Here is a 17,222-nt window from a genome sequence, read left to right on the forward strand (position 1 = left end):
TCTATCTTATCTTTATTGTCATTGAGTTAATCACCAGCAGGTTTTTTTCTCTCCACTCTGCAGGGCCTTGCTGTCATACAAGATGCCAAAACCAATGAGGACAAGAAAAATAAAAGGGCACATGTTTTATCTCTCTCTCTCTCTCTCTCTCTCTCTCTCTCTCTCTCTCTCTGCATTTATTTTACGATGTAGTATAGGAAATATTGAAAACTAAGAGGCATGAAACTTCTACTACTAGGTACTGCTAATATTGTGGTAGTAGTAGTAGTAGTAGTAGTAGTAGTACCTAGCAGTAGTAGGAAAAGGAGGAAGAACAGTATAACATGCAATGGACCTATAATTAATCTCAAAATAAGATAATACATTCGTTGTCTACAGCTCTTAAAAGCTTTGTTATGTACGTACATACACATCCTGCAAACATTCTATTCATCCCATAGCTAGGTATGGAGCCATGTAGGCAGGAAAGAGAGCTAGAAGAATGGCAAACTGGCAGATTACCCATCCTCTTCCTTCACTATGCTTCAAAATTATACTTCAAAACACTATACTTCAAAACACCACCAAACCAGAGAGAGAGAGAGAGAGAGAGAGAGAGAGAGAGAGAGAGAGAGAGAGATACAAGTGAGTCATTGAGAGAACCCCCATAAAAGGAGGTTTAAAAAAGAAAGAAAAAAAATGATACATTGTCTGACACCCAACTCACTGATGATGACGATGATGGCACCAGCCCGACTTTCTTATTTGTAAACACTGGTGCTCGCCTCGTAGTGTTGTGACAGCCGCTGCCTTCATGGTGACTGCCTAAAAGAAGGGGAGTGAGTGAGCACCAGGATGGCCACCGCGGATGTAATAAGGGAGGCTGCCTTGTACCTCGAATATTTCCTGAAGGGAGTAAGTAACAGGGGTGTGTGTTGAGGGAGGAGAGGTGGTGTGGTAAATGGTGACTGGTGACATGGTGATGGCTTATAGTGTGACTGGTAACGGATAACTGCTAAGAACGTGAAATGATGGCTGGTGACTGATAGGGATGGCTAGTGGCTGTTGGTAATTGATAGTTGTAGTGACAGGTGGTGAGTAGTGATGACTGCTGACTGATTATTGCTAGTTATTGTTTCTTGGTGACTTAAAGGGGTGGTGGATGACAGATGATGATGGCTAGTGACTAATAATGATGGATAGTGGCTGATGGTGACTGATAATGATGGGTAGTGGCTGAGGATGACTGATAATGATGGGTAGTGATTGATGGTGACTAATAATAAAGGAGTGGCTGATGGTGATTGGTACCTAATGATTGGTAGAACAATACTATCACAGCTGAAGGGATGCAATTTATGTACCATAAGCTAGGCATGCATTTTAACACTGCTTTCATCTGTTCGGCATTATTTCATTTATAAAGTTTGCATTCATTCTTAGTGTCTACAATAGTTTCTATTTATTGCCTAAGGTTTTTTGTAATCTTTGCCATCTTCACCTTCAGTGGCTGTGTAACTAGTAAAATACTAACAAACCACTTTGTAATTTCACTCCCTGTTCTAAGATCATTGTGTTGCAGTTGTCAGAATGTAGTGTTATCGGGAGCTACACGGTACAGTTCCTGGAGACGAGAGGCTTCAGTCCCCGCCTGCAGAGTTCCCTAGCTGCTCATCTTCTGCAACTCATCTCCAATATGAAGGTAAATGTTTGAACATGTTGGATGTTGCAGTGCACATCTTCTTTCTCATTTCTACTCTGTTAGTAAATGTTTCTTAGTCTGCAGTTCCATTGAATTTTGGTAATTTTAAGATATAGATCTCCTCTTATAGCAGGAGTGGATTTCTTTCATTTGGTTAAGTTTACTATTTTTCCTTTTTCTTTCAGAGTTTATTGGTAAAAATAGATGAGTCTTTTAGCCCATTTTGTAATGCTGAAATTCAGACTGATGAAATCAGTGAATGCTCTTTGTGTAAGTGTCAGGAGTCCCTCATCACTCCCATGAAGTCTCCTTCTATGGAGGACACCAAAGTGGAGTTGGAATCTGGTTCACAAGGAAAAGGTTATGAACCACCAGAGTTGGTGCAGCTGTTGTCATCATCACCTCTGATCCACCTGAAGCAGGAGATCACATGTGTGCCTGAGCCTGTCTCCTCCAGCTCAGCACATTGTCCAGGAGTGGAGATGACCATAAGTGACATAGATATTAAGGAGTTAAAGACAAAGAACACCTTGAAATTGCATGAAAATAATGACTGCTCAAGTTCCCAAATTGGCAAGTGTGTGCTCACTTCCCCACTGAGTGTCGGGACACCCCTGGAACACATGGAGCTGGACTATGTGACTTCAGCTCACCTAGATGAGGATGGCACAGGAGAGATTCTTCTACATGATCTGGTTAGTCATTTGTGTATTTATTAACAAAATTGTATCTTCAGGAAATCTTTGTCCCATGTAGCATAATTATTTTTATTTTTACTAAAATTTATTTAAAATTATGTCATTAACTCAGTCTTGACCATACAAAGAGTAGACATCAGCTATTCTTCTATGAAGTATATGCAAGCTAAGTGTATCGTGACCAATGATAGATTAATTTTAAAAAGACCATTTGTCATCATTTTCACATAGGAAGGTTCAGAGGTTGCATCATCAGACGGCTTGATGTACTCTGTGTACACTATGAACCCAGGCGGATCTTTGCAACTTGTCAGCAGAGTCCTCAGTAAGACTTCTATGTCCAAAGATGCCTCAGAAGACCAGACAGAAAAAACAGTTATCAAGACAAACACCATGAAAGATACCCAAGAGACATCTCCCCAAGTTGAGACCCTCAGTGTAGGAAGCATGCATGCAGAAGGGACAGAGGGAAGCCAGGAAGAAATGGTGGTGGCTCCAGATATTTCTAGTTTTGATGGTAAAATAGAGGTTCATATATACTTTAACTCATGAAAAACTGTGACATTTTATAAATTGTGACACCTCACAATAGTCATCCTTATAATTGTCACTAAGATTTTAATTTTTTTCCCACCTCTAGAAACACAGTTCAAGAGGCCAAATGACATCAAAACTTCTAAAAAGACAGTGTCATCCCAGGGGAGTCCTGCAGGAACTATACTCACAGACATTGTCAGGGTAAACTGGAATGCATTTTACTTTACACATTGTACAATACCTGTAACCAAGAATTGATAGTATTATGTAAGATGAATTTTTGGGGAGAAAAGAAATGGATCCTGTATAAGTATTGAGCTGCACATGATCATTCAAAATTGGCTCATTTGTTGTAATAATGGTAGTGATATAGAGAATACAGCAATTCCTTAAGTCATATTTTGCCAACTTGAGCTGCAATAGAACTCCCTTCTTCCTCCTGTAGCTGGGACCTGAAGATCTTGGCAGTGGAACTTGGTGCAGCATCTGTGAGAAAGAATTTCCTTCTGCAGGAAGTCTTAAAGTCCATCTGTCTCGAGCTCATAGTCAGATCAAGTGGTGTCTTACCTGTACAAAGGTAACCATCCTATTTGTATTGAACTATTAAAAGATTATTGAAATTTATCATGATAATGAATACTTTAAGAAAGTATATACTTAGGCCAGGCCAGTTTGCTATTATCTTCTATCACTTGAGATACCAAAGTAAGGCTCAGAATTATATGAATGTGTAATGGATTTGAAAACAAACTGAAAACTAGAGCTGATGCTTTATTCTCCTCAAGTTAATGATTGTAACAGCTGATTTAACCATAAACTCCATTAAAATTACATATTCATAAAAGGTCTTTCCTTTTGTGTTTTTACAGACATTATAAAATAATCTCCCATTACATAACATTACAGACAATGAATTCTGAAGAGGAGATGTGTGACCATGTTCGAGAGTGTCACAGTGACTTGCCCTTCATCTGCGTGGTGTGTGGTCAGACTCTGAGGACAAATGCTGCTTTCCAGAGACATATGGACATCCACAAAGGCCTGCGAGGAAGTGCATGTGAGGTGTGTTGGTCAGATTCTGTGGCACTGATAGGCATTCAGTGTGAATCATGATTTCAAGAATATATATTCAGTAAAATTATGTATTCCAAAACCAAAATATTACCAGAGTTCCATTCTTCTGACAGATTTGTGGACAGACATTTTCTAGAACCGAATATTATCGTGAGCACAAGAGGATCCATACAGGCGAGAAACCTTATGAGTGTGAGACGTGCAAGAAAGCTTTCAGCAGGTCAAGCAACTTGTATGCTCACATGAGGGTGAGTGTCAGTATTTCTTTTTTAGTAATACCATACTGGAAATTTTCATTTACCTTTTTGGCTCACCAATAATCCTGTCCAATAATTTGCATGCTGTCCAACATGTTCATGTAAGAAAAAATTGAAGGAAGCTTTCATGCAATAAGATCAGAAAGTTAGTTAGCACAAAATATGTAGTAGAAGGTAGTAAGAGATTATGGTGATGAGAGAGAGGCTGAAGACAGTCAGTTAGAATTTTTATTTTCACAGTCAGTTAGAATTTTTATTTTCAAGATATTGCTCTGCCCTAATTAGAAACTTTTGAGATCAGAAGTCAGGCATTCTAGAGCTTCTCTTTTATCATGATAAGTTAATATTTAATAATTACATAGTAGGATGACTTCAAGTTTCTATATGATTTCAGATTCACAATGAAGGACAGCGACACATGTGTGATGTGTGCATGAAATCCTTTGCACGAGCAGACAAGTTGAAGGACCACATGATACGACATTTGCAAATCAAACGGTATGCATGCCGCCTGTGTCCCAAGGCTTACAATGAGAAGAGGGATCTGACCAAGCACCTGGAGAAGATACACGCCGGCCATGCCAACGTAGAAAACAGACAGGAGTTTATAATAGGGAACTAAAGTTTAGTTCTAATTTTTAGAGGCAAATCTCATATCACCTGTGAGTGGAGTCAGTCTCCATGCCCTTACAGGAGTATATAAATGATTCACAGGGTATGCACCAAACTTCCTTTGAAGTGCCACAGTAGCCAGGGAGTTGTGAGTGGCTGGAGGCAGCTGTACCCCTCATAAGGATGAGTATTGCCATCATCTTTGTACATATCTGACTACACATCTGCTGAAATGTTTTAGGAAGGATGACCACAATAGATCTCCATGTGCTCCTGATAATATACCTCATTGTTGCACAATGAAATTCTCTCTCTCTCTCTCTCTCTCTCTCTCTCTCTCTCTCTCTCTCTCTCTCTCTCTCTCTCTCTCTCTCTCTCTCTCTCTCTCTCTCTCTCTCTCTCTCTCTCTCTCTCTCTCTCTCTTGTATACTGTATTCTATCATTTTATAAGAGGCTGTTCTCATACCCCTCACTAAAATTCATCTTACTCTTGTACCTTTCTCATCTCATTTTCAACCATTCTTTCCAAGTGACCAAACCATCTCAGGGTGCTTCATTTCATCATCACCAGACAGTCAAGAATATGGGTTGGATGCTGCAATAATTGGTCTGTCTTGAAGGATGAGGAAGTTAAAGACCAATTCGCCAAGTTGGCCAGGGAAGGGAGAAGAAATCCAAAGGTGGTGAACACTAAAGTCTCCAGGAATAGAGATCTTCGTGATTGGGAAGTGTGCCAGGATGTGCTCGACTTTCGATGTTAAATAGTAAAAGAAATTTCTGTAGGTACTAGTTGATTTGTAATGCACAGCAGAAAAACAAAATATGGAACCATCTTTGTAAGAGAGGTGATCAGAAAGTAATGACAGTTGGACTTGTTGCAGAGAGAGCATGAGACTTGAGAGAGAGGGAAGTGAGGGGCATCAAGTGTTGCCTATTATGAATCATTTGAATTTATAGCTACTTGGCTGGGTTTCATTTTCTCATTGCACTGTGTGATTGTGTCAGTGTTGGTTTCATTCCCTCACCAGAAACACAGATTTCTCGAAAGAAGGTTCTACTTGTATTAGCTGGAAAATTGGCAAAAAAAGCAACAGAGATCAGAAGGGAATTATTGCAAGTTACTCCCAAGTCTACTCCATCACTGGAAATAGTTTCCCCACTAGATTTGAGGTTTCACAACTGGAAAAATTCAGTTGGAAGATGACCATCACTCTAGATGCCATTGGATATTTGTGACAGAAGCAACAATGATCTTTGCTCGGGCCATCAGTGACGAAGATCCTCGATTCTTATCCTTTGAGCTTGGTGTCAGTTATAAGAGTGCAGATGACATTGTGCTTGAACATTTAGGACTGAGGAAGAAGTGTGCTTAATGGTTACCCCATTTGCTAACATAAGAGAAGAGCAAACAGGTGTGGTTTTGTCATTTTTAGGTGGCTGAATTTGAGCCAAATGGTCCAAAAAAATGCTCAGATATTGCTACTGGCAATGAGTTGGATTTCTTTTTTCATCACCAGAGACAAACAGTTCAGTTTGGTGTGGTTGAGGGATGAAAAGCTTTGACCTCTGATTTTTTTTAAAGAAGGCTGAATACCATGACTGCTTCATGTAGTGGCAAAGGAGGATGGAATGCTGCATAGAGGTAGGAGGAGAGTACTTTGAAGGAATGTAGGCCACTGTGCTATCAAAATATATGGTCTCATGGTCATTACTTTTTGATCTCCCGTCATAGTTTCTTGTATTGACCAAGAGAAATACAACTTGGGAGCACCTTGGTATATCAGAGCCAGACCCAAGATGTGAAGGAGGCTGTGGACCTCTTAGGCTGTGAGTGAGGACTGCCTGCCTAGGTGATCTCAACTGCCTTTGGAACTTGCTTTACTGTGCAAGTGTTGAAATTATCTTCATGTATCACTAATATAATGCTATAATAAAGCTGATTTTTCTTAAACAGATAATACAAGAACAAAATAAAAATCCTGTAATGAAAACTAGAAGCAAACCTTGCAATGGCAAATGTAGCAGAACTATTGAGTCTTCATTCATGTGGTTCCTTTTCAATATGGAGATGTTTGAATCTCTGGCAAATTTATCCATCAATTTATGTATGATTAGAATATCGTGAATGTATGGTAAGAAAAAATTAATAAGAAAATAATGCCTAGTTTAGAATTTGTAATTAATGTATTACTTTGAATATCAAATTATATGACTAAATAGACTAAGTCACCTCTCATCAGTGACACAACACTGCTGAGAGGTAGATGGTAATAAAGGATTATCAAGGTTAAGCTGCAAGGAAGACCACAAAGATTCAACAATTGTTTGAAGTGTTAAAAGAATTTATTGTATAGAACTTTATTTTCACTTTTGTGGGATGCCCTATTTTTCAAAATCTTGTGGCCTTAACAGAAACAGGTTATTCTTACATGAAAGGCCAGTTACGATTACTTACTTATACAACTTATTTGTACCTATACCTATATTTGATTAAATACTAATAAAGATTAGCTTAACCTCTTTCACTATTTTTTCTTTATTTATACATTCCACTTTGCATGTATATAAAAAAAAATGAAAACATGTATATAGCGAGTTTCCTTCAAAATTTCATATAGGTTGAAAAAATTTTAAAAATCAAAATGCATTTCTTAAAAAGGTAAAATGGTATTTGTTCACCTATCTTTTTTTCCATTAATGTTGTCTGAGGGCCTGCTCAATCCAGTCCCTGTACTTGACCACGGAGGTGAACACGATGGGCACGTGTTTTTGGACAAAGAGGATGCTGCACGTGAGAATACATGCCAACCTGTACGAACTTCGAGCCAGAGGGCATCACCACAGGGCTACCAGAGTCACCCTCACACAAGCCACCTTCCAACCTTCTGAAACAAATCTGCAGCAACAAGGGTTGCGTGTAGCAGTGCATGTTGCATCTCACAAGAACCTTGTATTCACAAACAGGAGGAAAAACATATTATTGCAGAACATCAGTAACTATGTTCTCAAATAAAATACATAGAATACGTAAAATCATGTCCTGTAACAATCTCATCCTCAAATACAACAGAGAGAGAGAGAGAGAGAGAGAGAGAGAGAGACTTAATTACCTGTCCCTCTACTATTATTCCTCCTATACTCATGGGGCAACGATCCGCATCCACATTGACAAGTTTTTCCTTCAATAGAACGTTACTAAATCTGTTTGCAAATTCCCAGCCAGTCACCGTTGCTGTTGCGCCGGGCCGCACTTCAAAACCTCTTTCCGGCAAACATACCGGTTGGATCATCACTAAAGGAAAAGAATTTACAGTTACAGAGGTGTGTAGTGTTACCCATTCTGGTAGGTTAAAATAAACGTTTCTTTATATCAGTGTGTGTGTGTGTGTGTGTGTGAATTCTGGTGAGTGGAAACATGAGTAAGAGGTTTGTGGCCCTGCTGCCATGCCTCTGTCAGTGCTTACAGTTTTTTCTTAAAGTCTATAGGCTCAGCGAGTCTGATGAGAGCCACGCTTCTGGTATGTAGGGTGAACCACTATCTCGTATTCCACGTCCAGAGCTGGTTGTGGCGAACAGCGCAGGAAACCACAGGAAGTGTTTGTGCAGTCTATATCAGTGGCCAGATCCCATTCTCCAAGCCGGATGACATCACTGAAGAGAGAGAGAGAGAGAGAGAGAGAGAGAGCGAGCAATAACCAGTTAAGTTATCATAATAGGTGACTTGTGAAACTGCCTCTGTCGCCAGATGGCAACACGTGTCTCAGCGCCACAGAGCGAATTTCTCTGAAAAAATAACTTAATTACCATAAATACTCTGCGTTCTTTCTTGGAAAACTATAAATACATATCAATACAAAAACTGTTACTGCTTGTATAAAAAAATGTAGTTGATATGTATCTTTATCTAAACAAAGCGAAAATAATGACGATATACGTATAGTAGTTGAGAACTCGAGTAAAAAATTATTGTCCTTATATGAAAGTAATGCAGATTTAAGCAGGAAAAGGCGTCGAAGAAAAAAAATTCTGCTTGCATTTCTGCGTGTCCTGAGTAACTGCATACTAATCTACACTTAACAGTTGCATGTGAGAGGCAAAGAAAAAGGAATCACGGCGTTATGTTCTGTGATGAGTTTTGTTGCTGTTAGTTTCCTGCTGGAGATCGAGTAATTCTATCTGACAAAGAAAACTGGTCCATGTACTCATGGCTTCTCTGGGGTGACGCAATTAGCTACGGTGAGCAGGTAGCGCTCGCTGATCATAGACCCACTACAGCTGGTCTTGTTGGTCCGGGAGCCTGTAAGAATTATTCACATAAGCGTTGGTGTTTCTTTGCATATATATATATATATATATATATATATATATATATATATATATATATATATATATATATATATATATATATATATATATATATATATATATATATATTTATTTATTTATTTATTTATTTATTTATTTTATTTATTTTTTTTTTTTTACTCGATCTAAGGATGCAATAAAACTCAGAATAACAATAACAACTTACTCTTATAGCCAAGCGCAACCATCCACCGGTAATCCCAGACATATGTATCATTGCCAGACACCACATCGTAAGTATCTAATACGGAACCACCACAATACTCGGGCAGCGGGCTGGAGGAGGTTGGCTCGGGGCTCAACTGACTGGTACAGACAGCCAAGGGCAGAAGCCACAGAAGTAGGAAAATACCTTCTTTCATCTTCGTTTTGCGCCGCTGAACTATTGAAAGAGATTTCACCTGAATGAATTATAGTGGTGCGAGTTGCCGCTGATGCTATCGTAAGAGAGAGAGAGAGAGAGAGAGAGACTATGCACACCTTAAACTTTCGAAGTAACGCAACTGCCAGACTGCGACACTGTGATTGGGACTTAGGTCAGACCAGACTACCAGTTATCATCAGGATTTCCCTTATTTTGATTTCCCACTTTCGACATAGTTTTATATATTCCCCACAACCCAGATACAAAACATATATTGTAATTGGAAACTTTTCTTGTGTGCGCTTCCTGGGAGTGACGTGGGCAAGAGTAAAGAGGTTCATTAGATTTTGTCTTAGAGAGAGAGAGAGAGAGAGAGAGAGAGAGAGAGAGAGAGTGTGTGTGTGTGTGTGTGTGTTCATCATTCTCATTTCTCCCTTCACTCATTCCAGTACACAAGGTTGTTCAATAGCCTACTTAGATGTTTTCAGAGATGTCAAAAAATATTCACCAGTTTCAGTAGGCACTCCTCTCAAGGATTACTTCACGTGTAAGTTGTTGGCCAGGTAAGCAAGAAAATAAATGAGTTTCCACACAAGATATTTCAGTATCATATCTTATTTTTTTCCCTATTAAACATTTATAACTTGACATAGTAATACAGACATTATCATATTTCTTATTTATACTCAACACGAAATGTCTATTCATGGCTAGTGAAAAATGAAATTAAGGATATTCCGCCACAACTGAAGGGATACGTAGTAGAAAGGAGTAAGTAGCGTTTATCTCACCCAGAGCCATACAAAAATGTGGCAAGCTTTCTCACTCTGCTGCTATGAAATATGGCACGCCCGCAGTGGGCCTTGAAAATCTGAGGAAGCTTTGGAAAGAGAGAGAGAGAGAGAGAGAGAGAGAGAGAGAGAGAGAGAGAGAGAGAGAGAAGAGGAACAAGAAAAGAACTGGTTTTAACATCCGGATCCGCCTGTAAATATATTGCTTCCTAGCTCAAGACCCATGACGTAACTTTTCTTTCCTATAAATCTGTCGATAACTTTGATATGTTGCGGACGGACAGACAGACAGGCGAACATGAATGACTAATGAGCAATGTTATCACAGTGGGAGACTAAAATTAATACAGCCTGTTGGTCACTTGTTTCGTGATTCAATGGAACGTGAGTCAGTGGTGAAGGGTATAGTGCAGTGGTTCCCAAACTGGGGGAAATTTCCCCCTGGGGGGGAAAATTGAAGCTACCAGGGAGGAAATAATTACACTACCTACTAACTAAAAAATCTCAAAGTCAAATCAAAAGTCCTTTTATATGACTCTATGGGTATGCTTTGTTACTAACTGCTCTCTATCCACTTTACTCTGTAACCATAAGTTTATCAGTATATTTGTACATTTGAAAATTAAATTAGTAAATAGTGCTCTTTCTCTCGTACACATGAAGGGGGAAATCTGGATGGTTGAACTGGGTACAGGGGGAAATGACAAAAAAAGTTTGGGAACCACTGGATAGTGCGAACGCCTGGCTGAGATGGGAGGAGGCCCGTGTGTGTTGGGGGGAGGGGGGCAAGATGAAGGTCTTCACGGGTGACTAGCACAGACCACCACATCACCACTCAGGGTCTCAATGGATATAACACAGCCTTGGAATCGTTTCTCTCTTCGCCACAGCTGTACAGCATCTAAATCTCTCAAAAGCACGTTATTCACTGTTTCAAGATATACTGTACTGCCTCACCATACCCAAAGTATTAGGTGACGTGCAAACTCGCATTTCCACTTGACTTCACACTGTGTCCACTCTAGACCGACTCTAGGCCACATCCTTCAGTACACCTAATTCTTGTCAACTAACTTGTTGTTACGCACAGTTTTCTTGTTACAGGGCCACAGAATGTCACTCTATAGCACAGTACGGCACTGTGATCCATACTTAACTTAATTATAGTACTGACACGAGATCAAAGGAATATGTACGTAGACTGGAAGATGTCGCAAATAATGATGATGATGCCAATAATAATAATAATAATAATAATAATAATAATAATAATAATAATAATAATAATAATAATAATAATAATAATAATAATAATAATAATAATAATAATAATAATAATAATAATAGTAATAATAATAGCGATAATAGTGACATTATGGTTATTGTGAAAAATAACAACCTACATAAACACAAACCAAAGGTCACATGCGTCTCCTAACCCTGCGATGTATTCCTCTCTTCCCTACTATTCCCTCAGGGTCTGCTCAATCCAGTTCCTGTACTTAGCCACGGAGGTGTACACGCCGGGCACCCCCTCCCTGCCGCAGTCCCTCGGCCCGTAGGAGACGATGCCGATCTGCGTGAAAGGCGGGGCTTGGGAGGCAGAGATTACCAAGGGGCCGCCAGAGTCCCCGCCACACGAGTCCTTACCCTTCACTCCTCCAAAGCACACCTAGATGAGCAAGACAAAGTGCGGTTATTTCTATTGGCATGTTCTTTAGTTGGGCCAGTCTTTGAAAACTTGCCGTGTAACTTTTATACCGTTAGAGTAAAGCAGTATGGGAATATGATTTGCATCGACAGATAGAATAAAGAGAGAATAAAAGATTGCTGTTATATTTTCTGGGAGGTAAAACTGCTTAATGTACACATTTTCTTGCCAAAATAAGTGTTTGGAAAGAGATTGTGAAAATCTAGCAGAAGAAGGGTTAAATCACTCAAATTTATAGCTCAGAGAGAGAGACCCACCTGTTCATCCAACACTCTGCCCTTGTAGGTTGTATTGCAGACGTCGTTGTCCACCATAGGCAGGTACACTTGCAGCAGCACATCGCTAACAGTTCCATTCTCCGTGAAGCCCCAGCCAGACACCACTGCGTTCCTTTGGTCCGCGGCGGACCGCACGTTGAAATCCTGCTCTGGCATACACACTGGCTGGATCCACCCTGAGGGAAAGAGTTATTTCAATGATATCTAGAAATACGAGCGCCACTCAAGATTAAACAATATCGATGTGCAAATCTCGTGTTTAAATCAAAGGTCGACAAAATTTCTGAAATTCTGAAGAAGATGCTTCGATATTTGAATTCTGAAACTTATTTGACAAAAGTGTCAAGCAGTGTCGGTGTTGCATTGTGTATGTACTTACTGTTTCGCCTAAAGTTGATAGGCGTGGTGAGTCTGATGAGAGCAATGTCGTCTGACACTTGAGCGCGAGAGTTATAGTCTGGGTGGCTCAGGATCTCCTCATATAAAAAGTCCTGCGCTGGTTCAGGAGCACAGAACTCGAAACCCGAGTCGGTGATCTCGCAGTCCTCATCAGTGGACAGGTCCCACTCTCCCAGCCGGATGATATCCCTGAAGAGAGAGTAATCACAGGAAGTTAATAAACAAATAATTATCTATCGTATACGACTATACGTTACCAATTTAATAACTTCCTGTACATTTCAAAAGAAGAGGAAGTTCTGAACTTTATTCATTACGGAGGTGTGGTGACTAATGACCCATGCAGCCGTCAGGCAAGGGTGATGGATGTACTCACGGCTGCTTGGGGGGACACGCAGTGAGCCGCCGTGAGCACGTAACGCTCGTTGATCACAGACCCGCCACACAGGAAGTCGACTTTGTTGGTCAGGGCGTCTGCAAGAATTCACATTAAACACATAATACTTACAAAGTAACTGAAATTAATCCATAAGTGATACAATAAACAGCAAGAAGACCATCGTGGTGGACGTCGGCCACACACACAACACTTTCTCTACTCACTGTTATAGCCGAGAGCAGCCATCCAGGGGTATTCCCCGAGGCGAGTCTTGTTGCCTCCATGGACCCTATTGCCCTGTAAATTGGCAAATTGACCGCAGTCCTTAGGCAGCAGGCCGGAGACGAATGGCTTGGGGGTGGGGTTGGGGGTGGGCGTGGGCGTGGGACTGGGCGTGGTTGTTGAGGATTCAGGACAGCAAACCTTTAAGAGGAAAACGTAAATTTATTTATTTATTTATTTATTTACAGAAGAGAGAGAGAGAGAGAGAGAGAGAGAGAGAGAGAGAGAGAGAGAGAGAGAGAGAGTATAAAACATGGAGGTATAATAGTAACGCATGAGTAGTTCATATACACACAAATCAACAAACAAGGACGGAGTGTGAATATTGCCTTACCAGGGGCATGACACCTTGGAAGGCACACGTCGCTTCCTGAACAACTTTAACGTCAGCGGTTCGTATTAGCGCTGCCAGCTCTGAGCAGGTGTCCAGCGGGATGCATGGCCGAGGACAGTCCGTTTCTGGAGAGAGAGCAAAGAATGTTATACATACAGATGTGAGCTTAAGGAAGTAGTGTGTTTGTGGCTGCAAGTGCATCCTTCAAGTGAACTGTAATAATTCTAACTGTGATCTGAACGTTACATGTAATTATATGAAATTATCATCACTATCATTTTCCCATTGATTCATTATTTCTCATGAGAGCAAACTTTAAAGTATATAAGAGTTTGCACAACACATGTTTGTTTTGGTTTGACGTCAATGTGTTGAGAAAAAAATCAAGTAAGTATGACAGCCAAACTTACTGAAGGAGACAGCCAAGTGCAGCAGCTGCATAAGCAGGAAAATCCGTCCCTTCATCGTCGTTTTGCGTCTGCGCTCTGTTGAACGAGATGATTGTGGTTGAAGCAAAAGTAATGAAGAGAGAGAGAGAGAGAGAGAGAGAGAGAGAGAGAGAGAGAGAGAGAGAGAGAGAGAGAGAGAGAGAAACATGACTAAGAATAATAAGGAAAATCTTGCTTAGCATTGCCACACCTGCCCCGTAAAGACGTGGGCAGAGGGCGAGGTTGGTGAGAGCGGCCAGCAGTCATTAATACCACATGCACCCACGTAACTTCACAATTACATTACTCGCGTTGGAATGGGTTGTCTTGTTGGGTCTAAGCTAAACTCAAAACTAAATAAATACACGAAATAAATAAATAAGCAAGTGAAATAATAATAACTGGGGCGAATATCAAGTGACGCAATTTTCTCTACTGATAAGCTGCATTCCGAAAACTGCAAAGAAAGAAATACCGTATCTCGCGGTTATAGTCTACGTATCTAATACAGAGAAAGAAAGAAAAAAAAAAAAAAAAACGCTACCTAATATAAAAAAGAAAAAAAACCTTACCAAGAACTAGATATACTAAAAATATACAGTAGGTCCCTCAGGATGAAACAAAGAAGATATTATCTTTGGCGATGGTGAGGCGAGTGTATTCTTTCCAAACCCTCCCATGACCTTCCATGGATAGCACACCCTTGTCTCCCTCCACCACTCGCAGATGTTCTCTCGCTACTCGAATTGCCCAGATGATTACAGTACTTCCCTTCACTCCCTGCACGATGTCACTCAGCACATTTATGTCACTCACACTTCTACTCACCTCGGCATTCCTGCATGGCTCACTGGCGGCAGGAGCGCATTCACGGTGATATTATACCCGCGGCCCGCCACGCAGCCGCAGCGCAGTTTCCGATTTCTACCATTGCCAGAAAGAAAGCTGAATTTTTATGCTTGAGAGGAGGAAACGTGCAATACTACATGTTACCGAGTGCGATGTTTGAAAGTGTATGGGAATACTACATTTAATGTTTCGCTGTTGTTCCTGATACGTGCCAGTGTTCTATGTTAGAATGCTGTCAAATAGTTACTGTGCAACTTTATTCCCACTAACACAACCTGGCTCATAGAAACAAAGTGAAAGAATCGGATGCGAAAAATAAAAGACGGAAAATAACAGAAATGGGACGGGGGAGGGAAATAGCACACTGCACAGTAGGAAAATACCTCTCAGGGATGAGCCACGGGTGGAGTCATACTGGCAGACGGGAAGAGAAAGTTTACGTTAGTCAGTGAACCGTGATGAGTCTGGATGACCTGGAAGGGTTGCTAAGCACAGTGCTTATCTACACTATGGACGCCTAAAGTAATGGGAAGCAACGGACTGATCATAAGGAAAATCGTCTCAAGCAATCAGATGAGTCACAAACAGGTTTGGGAGATCTCGGAGTAACACGTAAGGCAGTTCTCCAGTGAATCCTGGTTGGCTGTTTCTTATTTCACTGTTCACCCCTCAAAAATCAAATAGTGTTACATGGAACATTCGGTACCGTGAAATACTTGAAACTTTCAGAGGAACTAGAATTTTCAAAGCCCACAGTATTCATTGAAGAAATTTTTTTTATTCTACTTATCATTTTATGCAGAATCCTTATTTAACCATGAAACTATGATAACACCTACCAACTCCTTATAGACCCGCTAGAACCTGTCGCCAGAGGTCATGATAAAGCGCTGAAGCGTCTGGAAAAAAAAAAATTTCGAGCATTTTTTTTTTCAAGTAGGAAAGACGGCCAGCCAAGGGCAAAAAAAAAAAAAAAAAAAGAAAAATAAATAAATAAAAAAAGGCCCACTTAGGTGCTGGTTCTCTAGAAGATAGAAAAGTGTTAGCTAAAATTTGGGAGCAAATGTCTTGATACCTCCCTCTTCAAAAAAGATAAGTCGTAGGAAGGCGGAAATACAGAAGCAGGTAGAGTGTTTCAAAGTTTACCAGTGAATGGTATGAATGACTGAGAGTACTGGTTAACTCTTGCATTAGAGAGTTGGACAGGGGCAGCCGTTGTACAGTGGAACCATGCGCACTTTGGGGTCTGAGGGGTCTCCAAGCACACGGGTTCGAATCCTGTCCACGGTTCAAGTGTAGGCTGAGCTTCCTCATTCCGGGCTGCGGTTTCCTAGCGGGTGGGCTTTGAGATAGGAGGTACCTTAAACAGTATCCCCTTTAGCCCATAAATTCCTGTGAAAAGCCCATATGGTATAGAAAAAAAAAAAAGCAGCGAGGCCGCAGGAGGAGGGAGGCATGCAGTTAGCACGATCAGTAGAACACTTAGCATGAAAATAACAATGAAAGATAGAAAGAGATGCAACATTTCGGCGGTAAGAAAGAGGCTGAAGAGTTGATGAGACGAAAAGCTTTTGATTCCACCCTATCTAATAAAACTGTGTGAGTGGAACCCCCCCACCCAAACATGAGAAGAGTACTCCATACAGGGGCGGATAAGGCCCTTGTACAGAGTAAGCAGTTGGAGGGACGAGAAAAACTGGCGAAGACACCTCAGAACGCCTAACTTCATAGAAGCTGTTTTAGCAAGAGATGGAATGTAAAGTTTCCAGTTAAGATTTTGAGTAAAGGACAGACCGAGGATATTCAGTGTGGAAGAGGGAGACAGTTGAGTGTCATTGAAGAAGAGGAGATAGTTGTCTGGAAGGTTGTGTTGAGTTGATAGATGGAGGAATTGAATTTTTGAGGCATTGAAAACTACTAGATTTTCCCTGCCCCAATCGAAAATCTTAGAAAGATCAGAAGTCAGGTTTCTTGTGGCATCCCTGCGTGATCTGATGACTTCCTGAAGGGTTGGTTGTCTCTGAAAGGACGTAGAAAGATGTAGGGTGGTATCATCAGCGTATGAGTGAATAGGGCAAGAAGTTTGGTTAAGAAGATCATTAATGAATAATAGAAAAAGAGTGGGTGACAGGACAGAACCCTGAGGAACACCCCTATTAACAGATTTAGGAAAACAGTAGCCG

General features: G+C 40.6%; 2 protein-coding genes across 2 annotated transcripts; one reads left to right on the forward strand and one right to left on the reverse strand.

Annotated features, from left to right (window-relative positions):
• Positions 1-656: 656 nt before the first annotated feature.
• LOC123507078 (zinc finger protein 470-like) lies at positions 657-7,379 on the forward strand. Its single transcript, XM_045259633.1, has 9 exons — positions 657-894; positions 1,562-1,681; positions 1,867-2,376; positions 2,611-2,896; positions 3,020-3,117; positions 3,362-3,493; positions 3,823-3,978; positions 4,104-4,238; positions 4,642-7,379. Exons 1-9 carry the CDS (start codon positions 835-837, stop codon positions 4,867-4,869), a joined length of 1,725 nt encoding a protein of 574 aa, XP_045115568.1. The 5' UTR covers positions 657-834; the 3' UTR covers positions 4,870-7,379.
• On the reverse strand, positions 5,204-15,049 carry LOC123507080 (phenoloxidase-activating factor 1-like). The gene is given in 11 exon segments (XM_045259634.1): positions 5,204-8,151; positions 8,324-9,156; positions 9,391-12,051; positions 12,348-12,544; positions 12,748-12,956; positions 13,144-13,154; positions 13,156-13,241; positions 13,371-13,569; positions 13,763-13,887; positions 14,173-14,247; positions 15,019-15,049. Coding segments are annotated over 9 exon segments (1,125 nt in total). The 5' UTR covers positions 15,035-15,049; the 3' UTR covers positions 5,204-8,151; positions 8,324-9,156; positions 9,391-11,844.
• Positions 15,050-17,222: the final 2,173 nt, after the last annotated feature.

The sequence above is a fragment of the Portunus trituberculatus genome, chromosome 21 (assembly GCF_017591435.1).
Source record: "Portunus trituberculatus isolate SZX2019 chromosome 21, ASM1759143v1, whole genome shotgun sequence".
Taxonomy (NCBI): domain Eukaryota; kingdom Metazoa; phylum Arthropoda; class Malacostraca; order Decapoda; family Portunidae; genus Portunus; species Portunus trituberculatus.